The following is a 13447-nucleotide window of genomic DNA, read 5'->3' on the forward strand; positions in this document are numbered from 1 at the left end:
TAGTGCTAATTGTGAGTCAATAGATTTTACCTTTCTTTATAAAAAATTACAAAATACACGAAAATTTGGGAAAAATTCGCTATTTTTGAACTTTGAAATTCTCTACTTTTTACAAAAATGCTGATACCCCCCATAACAGTTATTAGTTTACATTCTCCACATGTCTACTTCACATTGGCATCATTTTGGAAATGAAATTTTATATTTTTCGGATGTGATAAGGCTCATAGTTTTATACGCAATTTTTAAAGTTTACGACTAAATTTCCAAAACCCATTTTTCCAAGGACCAAGTCAGTTCGGACGTCACTTTATGGGTCTTGTATAACAGAACCCACCCATACATTACCCCATTTTGCAAACTACACCCCTCAAGGTGTCCAAAACAGATTTTCAAAACTTTGTTAACCCCTTAGGTGTTGCACAGGAATTCAAGCAAAATGACAGTGAAATATCAAAATTTCAATTTTTTGGCAGATATTCCATTGTAATCCAATTTTACCTGCAACCCAGCAAGGGTTAACAGCAAACCCAAACCCAAAATTGGTTACCCCAATTCCGCAGTTTATAGAAACACCCCACATGTACACGTAAACTAAATTATGGGCGCGCAAGAGGGCTCAGCACAGAAGGAGAGCTAGGCGGTTTTTGGGATAATAGATTACACTGGAAGAAATCCAGTGGGCCATGTCGTATTGGAGAGACCCTGAGGTACCCCCAGAATGGAAACCCCCAAAAGGTTACCGCATTTTGGAAACTACACCCCCTAAGGAATGTTTTAGGGGGTATAGTAACCACTTTGACCCAACAAGCGCTCCATTGGAGTTTCATGCACTTGGTTGAGGAAATTGAAAAGTACGTTTTTTTACCGGAAAAAGTCGCTTTAGTCCCACATTTTTCATTTTGAAATGGGGGACCAGGAAAAAGTACACCCCACTTTTTATTCCCCATTGTCTCCCGAACACGGCAATACCACAAGTGTTGTCTAAAACCACAGTATTGGTGCATATGGGAGGGGGAGGGGGGGATGTGTAGTGTAGTGTTTTTGTTTTTTTTAACTTTCTTTTACACTTTTTGCCTGCCTGTCCAGACTTGCTGGGACTTCTGGTACCACAAGTTCCAGCGAGTGCAGGCAGGTTCCGGCCAGCCTGCACAGTGCAGCGATCGTCCCTGTATGAGACCCTGTGCTGACAGGATCTCATACAGGCAGAGGCGACACTGTGTCGGCCCTGCTACATCGCTGCTATGGATAGAACGATGTTCTAGCCAATCGGAGCACAGGGGGAGGAGATCAGACACTGACATCCTCCCCCTGGTCTGTGGAGTGACTGGTAAATGTACCAATCGCTCCACAGGCACGAACCCCTGCAGTGAATCACGCCATGTTTTACAAGGCATGCTGCGATTCGCTGGGCTATATAGCCCAGCGAATCACAGTGATTCTAGCTGCAGGGGGTTGGCGCGATGGCCACACATGGCGAGGGGACAAGCCCTGCTGCCGGTAAGTGCGGCCATCTACCCCCGATCCCCGCGCGATTAGCGGCGGGGACGCTAAAGGGGTTGTGCCGTACTAGTACTGCTCTTGTCCTTTGGTCCAGGACGAGAGTAATGTTTTTATTTGTGTTTGCAGGTGTTTACTGACATATCTAATGGCATGATGGAAGTACCAGCGAGGAAGAAATCACGGATCGACTGTATCATACACTGCTCTAATGATGACAGTGATGATCTGGCGTCCCTACAGGATTTGGACTCCTGGAAAACATTGCTTAGGGCTGCAGAGATCAGACAGCATGAATCCGTCCTGGAAGCAGCAAAGGGCCTTGAAGAACGAGAAATACCACACATACAATATCACCGTAAATGTCGTAGTCTCTTTACAATGAAGACGTCACTGGATTCTATCCTTGCCAAGGGTGTCAATGTCGAAACAGCAAGCGAAATCCCCAGGAGGAGGCTACCGAGGGGTACCCCCAGTGATAGCAGGGTGTATGCCAAAGTATGTATGTTCTGCGAGAAGTTAAGCAAGTATCTCAAAGGAGAAAAAACAAGGGAGCCAATCGTCCAGTGTGTTGAGCTACGAGCAGATGAGACGATCCGCAGAGCAGCGATAAGGAAAGGCACACAGAGAATCCTTGGTTTACTTAGCAGAGACCTTGTTGCTTCAGAGGGGCACTACCACAAGTCGTGCTACAAACTATTCACAAAAGATGATTCCCAAGTGGCCTGTAGGTCTGGTGCAGCAGAAAATCAGGAAGAAAGCAAGGAAGTACGCTACGGAGAGGCAGAGAGAGAAGCCCTTGAGGAACTCTTCTTGTATATAAGGACTGAATTGTTCCCAAACCCAGAAGTACTGCCTATGATAAACCTCACATCTAGGCTTCAGAGATGCATGATGTCCCGTGGTATCATCAAACTGTAACCATCGACAATGAAACATGTTCGCCGAAAACTTGAAACAGAGTTTGGTGAATCACTCCGCTTTCTCTCCAATGAGAAAGGTAAGCTTCTAGTCTATCCATATAGCCTATCAATGGACGACCTTGCCCGGCAAGCACACAGCATGACAAAAGATCTGCAAGAAGCAAGAGCCGCTAACTCTGGAGATGTCGTAACCAAAGCAGCAATGCAGCTGAGGAATGAGATCAAGAAGCAAGATGTGAGTCAGCCATGGCCTCCCGATACAGATCAGAATGTCGTTCCTGCATTAGTCACTCAATTCCTGCAAACCCTGCTTACAGGAGATTGTGAGTGCCAAACTCCCTCTGAAAGAGCTCAACGTCTTGCCACATCCTTCGGCAGTGACTTGGTTTTTGCTGTTACCAATGGAAAGACAAAGCCACCCAAGCACGTACTGCTGTCCTTTGCAATTAAGTCTTTGACCGGCAATACAGAACTGGTTCGAACTCTGAATCGCCTTGGCCACTGTGTGTCATATTCAACGGCTGAGGAGATCGATACAGCCTTTGTATCCAGAAGTTGGAATGTTCAACGGATGACATCCCAATGCCAGCAAATATCTACCCTGGTGTGTTCACAACCTTGGCCTGGGATTACATTGACAGACTTGAGACACTAAGTGGAGCAGGTACATCTCATAGAGTCAATGGCATCGCTGTTCAGTCCAATGTTGCATGCTCTGTGACAAAAGTCCTGCCAGATGTAACCAAGTCGAAGAAAAGAAGCATAATTCTGACAGAATTAATGCTACCAATATACAATGTTGGGCGGTGGGGAGGGCCACCCAGGATTGAGACTGCGAATGTTAACACTACCGAGGAGGTCCAGGATTCAAAAACCAAGAACCATATCTGGCTTCTGGCTAGAATGTCAGACCATGAGGATCAGACCATTAGCAGTTGGACTGGGTTCAACATCCAAATCCGCAGCGACATTGTAGTGGCCCAGGACACTGTAAGCTACCTGCCCACTATCAATGCTCCTGCAACAGCCATGTCCACTGTGAATGAAGTCTTGAAGCAAACACATGCCATCATGCAGACCCTGAAGCTTAACAGAATTGTGTGCGTGTTTGATCAAGCACTCTATGCCAAAGCTGCCGAGGTTATCTGGAAACAGGAGAAGTTCAAGAACATTATAATTAGAATGGGTGTCTTCCACACAATCTGTAATCTCCTCTCCATCATAGGTAAGAGATTTCAGGATGCAGGCCTTAGAGATCTGTGTGTTGAATCCGGTGTCATCGCTGAAGGATCAGTGTCTGGAGTGATGGACGGCCGGAGGTACAACAGAGCAGTGAGACTACACAAGCTGGTCTATGAAGCACTTATGAGGCTTGCATGGAAAAACTTCCTTCCATGGCTAGAAGAAAACCATGCAAGGGACCTTCACCATCTGGATGAAACACTGAAGAACATCACAAACTTTCGCATCAGTGTGTCGCAGGGATCCTTCGAAAAGTTCTTGGATAATGAATCTTGCACACTTACCCTGAAGCTCTTTCAAGTTTATCTTGAGACCTTCAGAAATGAACAACTCTCAGCATTCTGGATGTCATACTTGGACATGGTCGAGACCATGCTGGCCCTGGTTCGAGCTTCAAGAGAAGGCAACTGGATGCTTCACCTAGGAGCAATCCGACAGATGATACCGTGGTGTTTTGCCTATGACAAGGTCAACTATGCCCGATACCTAACCTATTACTATGCTACGATGTCTCGGCTGCCCATAGACCACCCAGAGGTCCATGAATACTTCATGAAAGGTGGCTTTTCAGTCCAGATCGGTAGCAAGAATCCTTTTGGACGGATTCCTGTGGACCAGACCATCGAAGAAACAATCAACAAAGACACCCAGACACCAGGGGGCACAAAAGGCTTCAGCCTCAAAGTTGGAGCTGTCGCCAGATTCTACCTGACATCGGAGTACCGCAGCATGTACTTGAGGCAGCTGAGGGCCCTAGTAGGCCAACAATATATTGACTTCAGTCATTCAGACCTACAGGTGTCCAGGATTAGAAGAGATGAAGCCGATGTCCGATCTTTTGTTGAACTGCTGGAGACTGGTTGGTTGAACCCCTTCAACAAAGAGTATAATGGTGAACTTATCAGTTTATCAACAGCGACTGCAGCACCACCAGATGTAGCCAAAGACCTTCTAGGGGCATACAGTATAGGATAGGATGCATATCACACATTCAAGGATGAGCGTTTGGGTACCGATACGCCAACTACACTGTTTCATGACAAGATGACGAAGAACAATCTTAAAACGTTCTCTAACATCAGAATGAAGACACACAGACAAGGCCTTGGCAAGGAGGTAATTTTGAAGGCTAACAGGAACCTATTTGGCCAGATGATACTTGTAGCTGAGAACAGAAAGCTACAAATGAGTGATGTCTTGACTCATCCCCTGGGGCCATTGCCATGGGCACTTGCCAACGGTGATGGGTTTATCCGCAAGACCAACAAGGCTGCCCTAGCAAGGGAGTTGGATAGGAATGCTCCTCCTGCAGAGGTGATCCCTGAGCCCTCTGCAACCATCATTGATGGGATGAGCCTGGTTCAGAAACTGAAGGGAAACGATGCAACATTTTCCCAGCTAGCAGCCCCTTGCAGACACTGCGCCAGACAGCGCGGCTTCTCTCTCCCTAAGGCTTGCTTCATCCAGGTACATAGTGCTGTTATTAATTGGTCTCTTCTGGCCACCATTAAGATGTTTTTGCACATTTTAGCATCATTTATCACCCGTGTTTTCCTCCTTATAGTCACATTGTATCCAGCCCCTGTGATAGACTCCAGCTCCAGTCATTACAAAATAACCAGGTACTGAGGTTTACAGCTCACCATTCAACCACATTATCTTGGTCACTCATGCTAATCATTAACCCCTTGGTTTTCTCTGTGTACCATCCAGCTGCACACCACGCTCTTATTTGCTCTTTTTCTTATTTTCAGCATTATAGGATTTCATTCCTGCCTTAGGATATCTTTTACCCTACTGTATCTCTTACAGGTATATCCTCCTTGCCATCCATATTCGTCAGTATGGACATTTCTATTTTATTATAGTGATGAACACTCGGGGAGCACGTGGATATCCTTTTTACTTATAGCCATTTCACCATAGTTGTGGACTTCGGTCCCTGAAAAAAATTTTCTGTTACTCATAAATTTGTTTTCCTTAGCCATGTTCTCACCCTCATTTATGGCACAGATGAAATCTGAAAACTGCATCTACACCTTTGGAATGAATGTCTGCAGTCACTTTCCTTCACTATAGATCCTGCTTCTGACGTCAGATTATTATTTATTATTGTGAAAGTGTATTATATGTCTATAGCATTGTTCTGACATATTGTTTTGTTTTCTTGTTTACTTTTTTGTAACTTATAGTCTACTCTAAAGAAACAAAAAGACTTTTCTGATGAAGATCCGTTGTTGGACCGAAAACGTTCATATGATATGAGTCTATTTTTGTCTGGATGCACAATAAAGAAAAAATTGCCTATACAGGGACCGTTAGGAGCAGGACCAGGGGTTCGAGTACCACGGTAGCCGGTATCGAGAGGGGCGGCTCAGGATGGACCAGAGTAGGACTGTGGGACTGAAGTATAGAATGACAGAGCTGGAACCAGGAGGCAGGAATGGAGTGAGACAGTAGACTGGAACGAGGAGGGATGACAGGAGTAGGAACACAGGAGAAAGGATGGGAGGAGGACGGAAGGACAGAAGCTGGAAGGAACTGGAACACCGTAGGCAGGACTGGAGCAGGACGGCAGGACTGGAGCAGGATGGAACAGGACCACGGAGACAGGACTGGAGTAGGACGGCATGACTGGAGCAGGATGGAACAGGAACACCGGAGGCAGGACTGGAGTAGAATGGCAGGAACACCGGAGGCAGGACTGGAGTAGGATGGCAGGAACACCGGATACAGGATTGGAGTAGGATGGCAGGAACACCGGAGGCAGGACTGGAGTAGGATGGCAGGAACACCGGAGGCAGGACTGGAGTAGGATGGCAGGACTGGAGTAGGATGGCAGGAACACCGGAGGCAGGACTGGAGTAGGATGGCAGGAACACCGGAGACAGGACTGGAGTAGGATGGCAGGAACACCGGAGGCAGGACTGGAGTAGGATGGCAGGAACACCGGAGACAGGACTGGAAGAGAGCAAGGAACACGGGTAGCAGGACTGAGAGGCTGGTGCGGATAGCAGGCGAGAACGGAACTGCAAGAGCAGAGAGCACACGATGCAGCAAGGCCAGTGTGCTGGGGAAACACAACAATCAGGCACCTCCCTCAAGGGGAAGCAGCCTGATATGCTCCTGTCTGGTCTGCCATTGGTTAGGGAGGTGCTTCCGGGTCAGGGCATAGCTGGAGCACAAGAAACCGGAGGGAGGCGCGGCCGCGGCCTATGACGCATGCGCATAGCATGTAGGGATGGCATCGACCGTGAGCCCGTCACAGGTGAGCGCCGCGGCCATCGGAAGGAGAGAGGCTGCGGCGTGGGAGCGGAGGCTGGCAGTGGCGTGGGAGCGGAGGCCAGGTGAGTATGACGGAGCGGTGTAACAAACATCTGAAGAATCACATAATTATACACAAAACAGCACAGAAATAACGCAAAGATAAGACAAGTGACGTGAAGCAGAATTGTCATTATGTGAAAGGGATAAACATAAATATTGGAACACTTCATAGATAAGGAATGTGAAAGTTTTATTGTCCTCTGATGGGGGTCTGGTTCTGTGTTGTGTGATGCCCCCAGAAGGTCTGAAGAGCAAATTCCTTAACTGATGTAAGAAGACATAAATCCATGTGGTATCAACCACTGAGGACTCTCAATTCTAAATATTTTTCTATCTACTGGCTAACACAGTACAAGGACATATATCTTTCCTGTATGCATATGGATTTGTACCTTTGAGATTGTTGCTATTGTTCAGCAATTTAGGTTCTCAAATCCTCAGACAGTTTTCTTCTTTGCTTTCTGTTCTCCATGCGTAGTGTGGCACACGCAGACACACAATGCAAAGATTGAGTCAACTTCTCCCCTTTTTATCTGGTTCAGGGTGTGATTTTCATATTGCCCACACCTGTACTTGCCACAGGTGAGTTTGAAAAAGCATTAAGTTGTTTACCCACAAATTTGGAAAAGTTCCAACACATTTGTCTAGCCCTATTTTGGGGTTTTGTGTCAAAATATGTCCAATTTGCTTTTTTGCTTTGCTTTTTTTTTGTTGTTCCAATACACACAAAGGAAATAAACATGTATAGCAAAACTTGTGGAATTGCAATAATTTTCTGGGAGAAATACTTCATTTTCAGGAACCTTTTCAAAGGTGCCAACACTTTCGGCCATGACTGTAGGTCAGTTGTTATTTGACGCTGAGTAAATCTTCATGGAAAAGCCGTGATTCAAGAAAGTCAAAGAGTTCAAGGTTATAAGCCAGCAGGGTAGGTCACAAACAGAGGGGTGAGACAAAGACATAGTCAGGTATAGTCTGAGGTTAGAATTCCAAGAAGGTAGGGGATGAAGACAAAGGGGCTAGGCAAATGGATGGTCAAAGGCAAATCCAATATCAGAATATAAGAACTTAGAGCAAACACACACTCTTAGGCTATGTGCACACGTTACAGAACCACATTTTAAATTCCCACTATTTTCCCATGGAAAAACTAACGAAATGCAAGCGTAATTAGCTTGCAGAACACTAGTGTTTTCCAAGCGATCTGTAGCATTGCTTGGAGAACTGAGTGACAGGTTGGTCACACTCGTCAAACATAGTGTTTGACAAGTGTGACCAACTTTTTACTATTGAGGCTGCTATGCGGCATCAGTAGTGCAAAGATCTACTGTTAAAAATAATAAAAAAAATAAAAATTGTGTTTTTCTCACCTTCCGACGTCCCACGCAGCGATCCCCATCCTCGCAATGCTCCCGGCAAGTCCCATTCCCAGTGATGCATTGCGACAATGACCTTTGACGTCGTGCTGTCGCGAGACCGTGACGTCATCAAAGGTCATTGCTGCAATGCGTCACTGGGAACGGGACTTGCCCGCAGCATCGCTGAAGCCTGGTGACGCTGCGTGGGACATTGAATCATAGAATCATAGAATCTTAGAGTTGGAAGCGACCTCCTGGGCCATCTGGTCCAACCCCCTGCTCAAAGCAGGATTCGCTAAATCATCCCAGTCAGATGTCTGTCCAGCCTCTGTTTGAAGACTTCCATTGAAGGAGAACTCACCACTTCTCATGGCAGCTTGTTTCACTCATTGATCACTCTGTCAAAAAGTTTTTTCTAATATCTAATCTGTGTCTCCTCTCATTCAGTTTCATCCCATTGCTTCTAGTCTTTCCTTGTGCAAATGAGAATAAAGATGATCCTTCTACAATGTAACAGCCCTTTAGATATTTGTAGACAGCTATTAAGTCTCCTCTCAGTCTTCTCTTTTGCAAACTAAACATTCCCAAATCCTGCAACCTTTCCTCATAAGACAGGGTTTGCAGACCGGTCACCATTCTGGTCGCTCTTTTCTGAACTTGCTCCAGTTTGTTGATGTCTTTTTTTAAAATTTGGTGCCCAAAACTGGACGCAATATTCCAGATGAGGTCTGACCAAAGAGGAGTAGAGGGAAATAATGACTTCACGTGATCTAGACTGTATGCTTCTGTTAATACATCCTAGAATTGCATTTGCCTTTTTTGCTGCTGCATCACACTGTTGACTCATATTCAGTCTGTGATCTATTAGTATACCCAAATCTTTTTCACTTGTGCTGTTGCTTAGCCCTATTCCTCCCATTCTGTATATGCTTTTTTCATTTTTATTGCCCAGATGTAGTACTTTGCACTTTTCCCTGTTAAAAACCATTCTGTTAGTTGCTGCCCACTTCTCCAGTTTATTTATATCTTTTTGAATCTTCTCTCTCTTCTCTAGTATTAGCTATCCCTCCTAGCTTTGTGTTATCAGAAAATTTAATCACTTTACCCTCAATTCCTTCATCTAAATCGTTGATAAAGATGTTGAACAATACAGGGCCCAGGACAGAGCCCTGTGGTACCCCACTTGAGATATTCTTCCATCTGGATGTGCAGCCATTTACGACCACTCTTTGGGTCCGATCACTAAGCCAGTTATGAATCCACCTAACAGTTGCCTTGTCCATTCCATACTTAGTCATTTTTTCAATAAGGATTGTATGAGATACTTTGTCAAATGCTTTGCTGAAGTCAAGATATACTATATCTACAGCATTTCCTTGATCCACCCAATCAGTGATACCATCATAAAAGGAAATTAAGTTAGTCTGACATGACTTATTAGTTACAAACCCATGCTGACTCTGTTTAATCACTTCATTCTTATCCAGGTACTGACATACATGTTGTTTAATAATTTGTTCAAAGATCTTTCCTGGTATAGAAGTCAGACTCACCGGCCTATAGTTGCCTGGGTCCACCTTCTTCCCCTTTTTGAAGATAGGAACAACATTTGCTCTTCTCCAGTCTTCTGGGACTTCTCCTGTTCTCCAAGAATTTTCAAAGATTATGGAGAGGGGTTCAAAAATTTCTTCTGCTATCTTCTTCAGTACTCTGGGGTGTAATTCATCTGGACCTGGAGACTTGAAGGTGAGAATGACGATTTTTTTATTTTAATTCTATTTTTTACAGGGATATGGCACCTAGAGCCCGGAGGACAGTCTCTTCTCCTCCAGACCGTGGGTACCATCTGCAAATGTTCTGCTTACTTTTCGCATGGTGGGCACAGCCACATGCGGAAAGTAAGCAGAACAATGCAATCCTATGGGAGCAGAATCGTCGTGATTCCCCAAAATTAATGAGCATGCTGCATATTTTTCCTTTATGCGATTCCGCCGAGGGAAAATCCGCAGCATTAGCACAGCATTGCGGAATCCCATAGGATTGCATGGGATGCAATGTTTTTATGCATTTTTGCGGCAAAATCGCACTTTTAAATTTGCCGCGAAAACGCAAAAAAAAGCCGCGTGTGAACACAGCCTTAAGCTAAGCTACAACTGGCAATATTCTAATAATTGCCAGGCAGCTAAATAGCCAGGAAATCACCCAGAAAGGGAGACACCTGGAGGAAACCCCACAGGCACAGCCAGATTGGACAGCTGATCTGTCATTCATTGTACTGACAGCTCAGCACTCCCCTGCCTGAGATTGGGCGACTGAGCTGTCACTCCCAATGCTGACCATTCATCACGCCTTTGATCCGATAAGGTGGTTGAGCTGTCACTCACAGCGTCCTTAGGACACGATGAGTGGTGGAATTGTGCCAATCTCTTGTTTCTTTACCTGGCCAGGAGATGTGGCAAATGCAGACCAATTCCCTACACAGTCAGACACAGTGATTACACAGTACATAGCAGGGGTACATTTATAAGATTATGTCAGCACAGGAACATTTTTAACACAAAATGTGGAACTTATTTTGATCCAAAGAACTATTGATTAAAATGTACTTTGTTCACGGGACAATCTCTTTACATTTTCTAAATACTGTATATTGTAAATTACTTTGTAAATTTCCACATGCATTTCCATAATCTGAATGTTAGAGGTCATTTATGAAAGGAGAATTGTAGTAGACATATGTGTGAAGTAATACAAGTAATTTCCTATTTTAGGTCTCAAGACGATAGACCTACATGTTCATTACCCCACGGGACCTCTCTTAGCAGTAGATGCTGATGCTGGCCTGGTCATCAGATATAGGTCCCATGGACTGCCCTTAAAGACCTCGAAGACGTTAGTTTCTAACCTTCAATATGAAGCAGCTCACTTGGCTGGGATCGATGGTGGCCCTCACACCGTTGTAGTGATGACTCTTTGCCCCCATTTTGCATCTTTTCCAGTGAGGTTTTACTTAGAAAGATTGGAAAAGGTCCAACAGGCAGTTGCGTCTTTGCTTTTTCGGAGCCCTGAGACGACTGTGATAATTAAATCCGCTAATACTGGTCATAAGAAGTTATATATCAGTGATTGGTTAACTCTTCAGCTGGACATTTTATTAAGGGCGGCCTTCAAGGGAATGGGGGTGATAATCCTGGATGTCTGGGACATGACATCCTGCCACTATCTTCCTGACGACATCCACCCCGGACCCCCAGTCATCAAGAACGAGGTGGACCTCATGTTGTCTCACATATGTCCAAAATGATGAGATGTCCTTTGAATTTTACATATTGTATTTTTACAATAAATTCCAGTTTCTGGTCTGGATATCTACTGCTGCTTCTGTAAAGCCAATTATTAATTCCAACATTTAGCGCTACACTAGTTTGCATCTGTATAAAGTTTTTGTATTTGTCTGCCAAGAGAAACTCATGATGACAAAGGAAAAGAACTTTTCATCCGAGCACACCTCACCCAGCTGAGATGAAGAGAGAAAGAGCTGAGGTCTATGATGTCCTTGTGCTCACTCCTGGCTGATAACCTCTAGATCAAGGGTGGGAAATTAACTTTCCCAAGGGGTCAAGTGAAAAACTGCTGTGGAAGCCTTAACTAGTAGTCACAACAACAATGCTGCAGCTGATAAGCAAACACTGGAACAGCGTGGAGAAGCTTCGCTGGAGCAGGGGAAGGTGAGTAACTGCTCTATTTGTTATTTTCATGCAGCACAACTTCATTGTATGGAAAAAAAATATTTGTGGAAAACCCTTTTAAAGGAGTTGTCCACTGCTAGAGAACCCCTATAAATGCCTCAAGATAGCTGAATACTTTTTTTACAGCCTCTAAAGACCTTCACTAGGGTAAAATAATATAAGATGTTAATTACTCTTTCCTCCTTGAGTCCAGCGCTGCTGCTCAGATTTCTTTTGACTGGCTGCAGCAGTGACAACATGACTACATATGCAGCCATACACTGAGCGCAGCAGCCGTGTCAATACTGACGCTGGAATTTTCAGGGCATCCTTGGGAACCTGATGGACTGCAATGGCAACCAGAGTACTAATAATGGTCTACAATTCACTGCTACCCCTCAGATCCCAATGGAGGCGTGGTCTCGTAGGTTACCCGTCAGCCAAACACTGACAGGATAAGGTAACACACTGCACTACACTAATAGTGCAGTGTATTTACCTTTGCATTCATAAGATTACATGTAATAAATATTGTTCAAAAAATATTTATAAGTGATTTTCTTAAAGTGAGAATACCCTCCTTAAATCCTAGGGGAAAAAAATTGGTGTGATGTGGGAAAAAAAAAACATAGCTGAAAATCGTCAGATACTCAATTTCAAAAAAGTAAAACTTTTTTTGTAATTAGAAGGTTATTTTTTATGTGCAAAAGTAGCAAAATGTAAAAAAATATATATATAAATTGGATATTACTATAGTGATATTGACCTTATAACTATATTGTTATTTACCCTGCATAGTGAACATCATAAATAAAAAAAAATACAAAAAACACTACCAGCATTACTGTTGTATATTTTCAAAAATTGCACCATTGTAAAATACAGCTTGTTCTGTAAAAAATAAGGCCTAATGCAATTTCATGAAAATATAACAAACGTTAGGGATCTCAAATTGTTTGAACCAGTCCACTCCTCAAAAAAACATATATATATTCTGCCTGTGTATGTAAACTTTTCAGCACAACTGCATATGTTTATATACAGTGTACATATATATATATATATATATACACTGTATATAAACATATACAGTTGTGCTGAAAAGTTTACATACACAGGCAGAATTTTTCCTTTCTTGGTCTTTTTTCAGAGAATATGAATAATACCAAAACTTTTTTTACACTCATTGTACTGCCTTCTTCCACGTATGACGCTGTGTGGATTCCAGCATACGGCTTAACCTTTCATCCACTCCCAGAAACAAGACTGTGTGGGTGCTTAAGTCTATTATTTATTGGGATGATATGGACAACAATGGGAGATGATAACAGATGGTATAGTAGAACAGTAGTAGATGATATCAGAGGTT

The 13447-nt window shown here is 43.9% G+C and overlaps 1 protein-coding gene across 5 annotated transcripts in view; it reads left to right on the forward strand.

Moving 5' to 3' along the window:
- LOC141054331 (NXPE family member 3-like) overlaps positions 1-11714 on the forward strand; it is a 175716-nt gene extending 164002 nt beyond the window's left edge. For all 5 annotated transcript variants that reach the window (XM_073551643.1, XM_073551645.1, XM_073551644.1 and 2 more), the window contains one exon: positions 11122-11714. In XM_073551643.1, coding sequence (XP_073407744.1) covers positions 11122-11654 — 533 coding nt within the window. In that variant the 3' untranslated portion in view covers positions 11655-11714. The remainder of the gene's footprint in view (positions 1-11121) is intronic.
- The last annotated feature ends 1733 nt before the right edge of the window (positions 11715-13447 follow it).

The sequence above is a fragment of the Dendrobates tinctorius genome, unplaced genomic scaffold, assembly GCF_039654945.1.
Source record: "Dendrobates tinctorius isolate UK_male_01 unplaced genomic scaffold, ASM3965494v1 ptg000178l, whole genome shotgun sequence".
Classification (NCBI taxonomy): domain Eukaryota; kingdom Metazoa; phylum Chordata; class Amphibia; order Anura; family Dendrobatidae; genus Dendrobates; species Dendrobates tinctorius.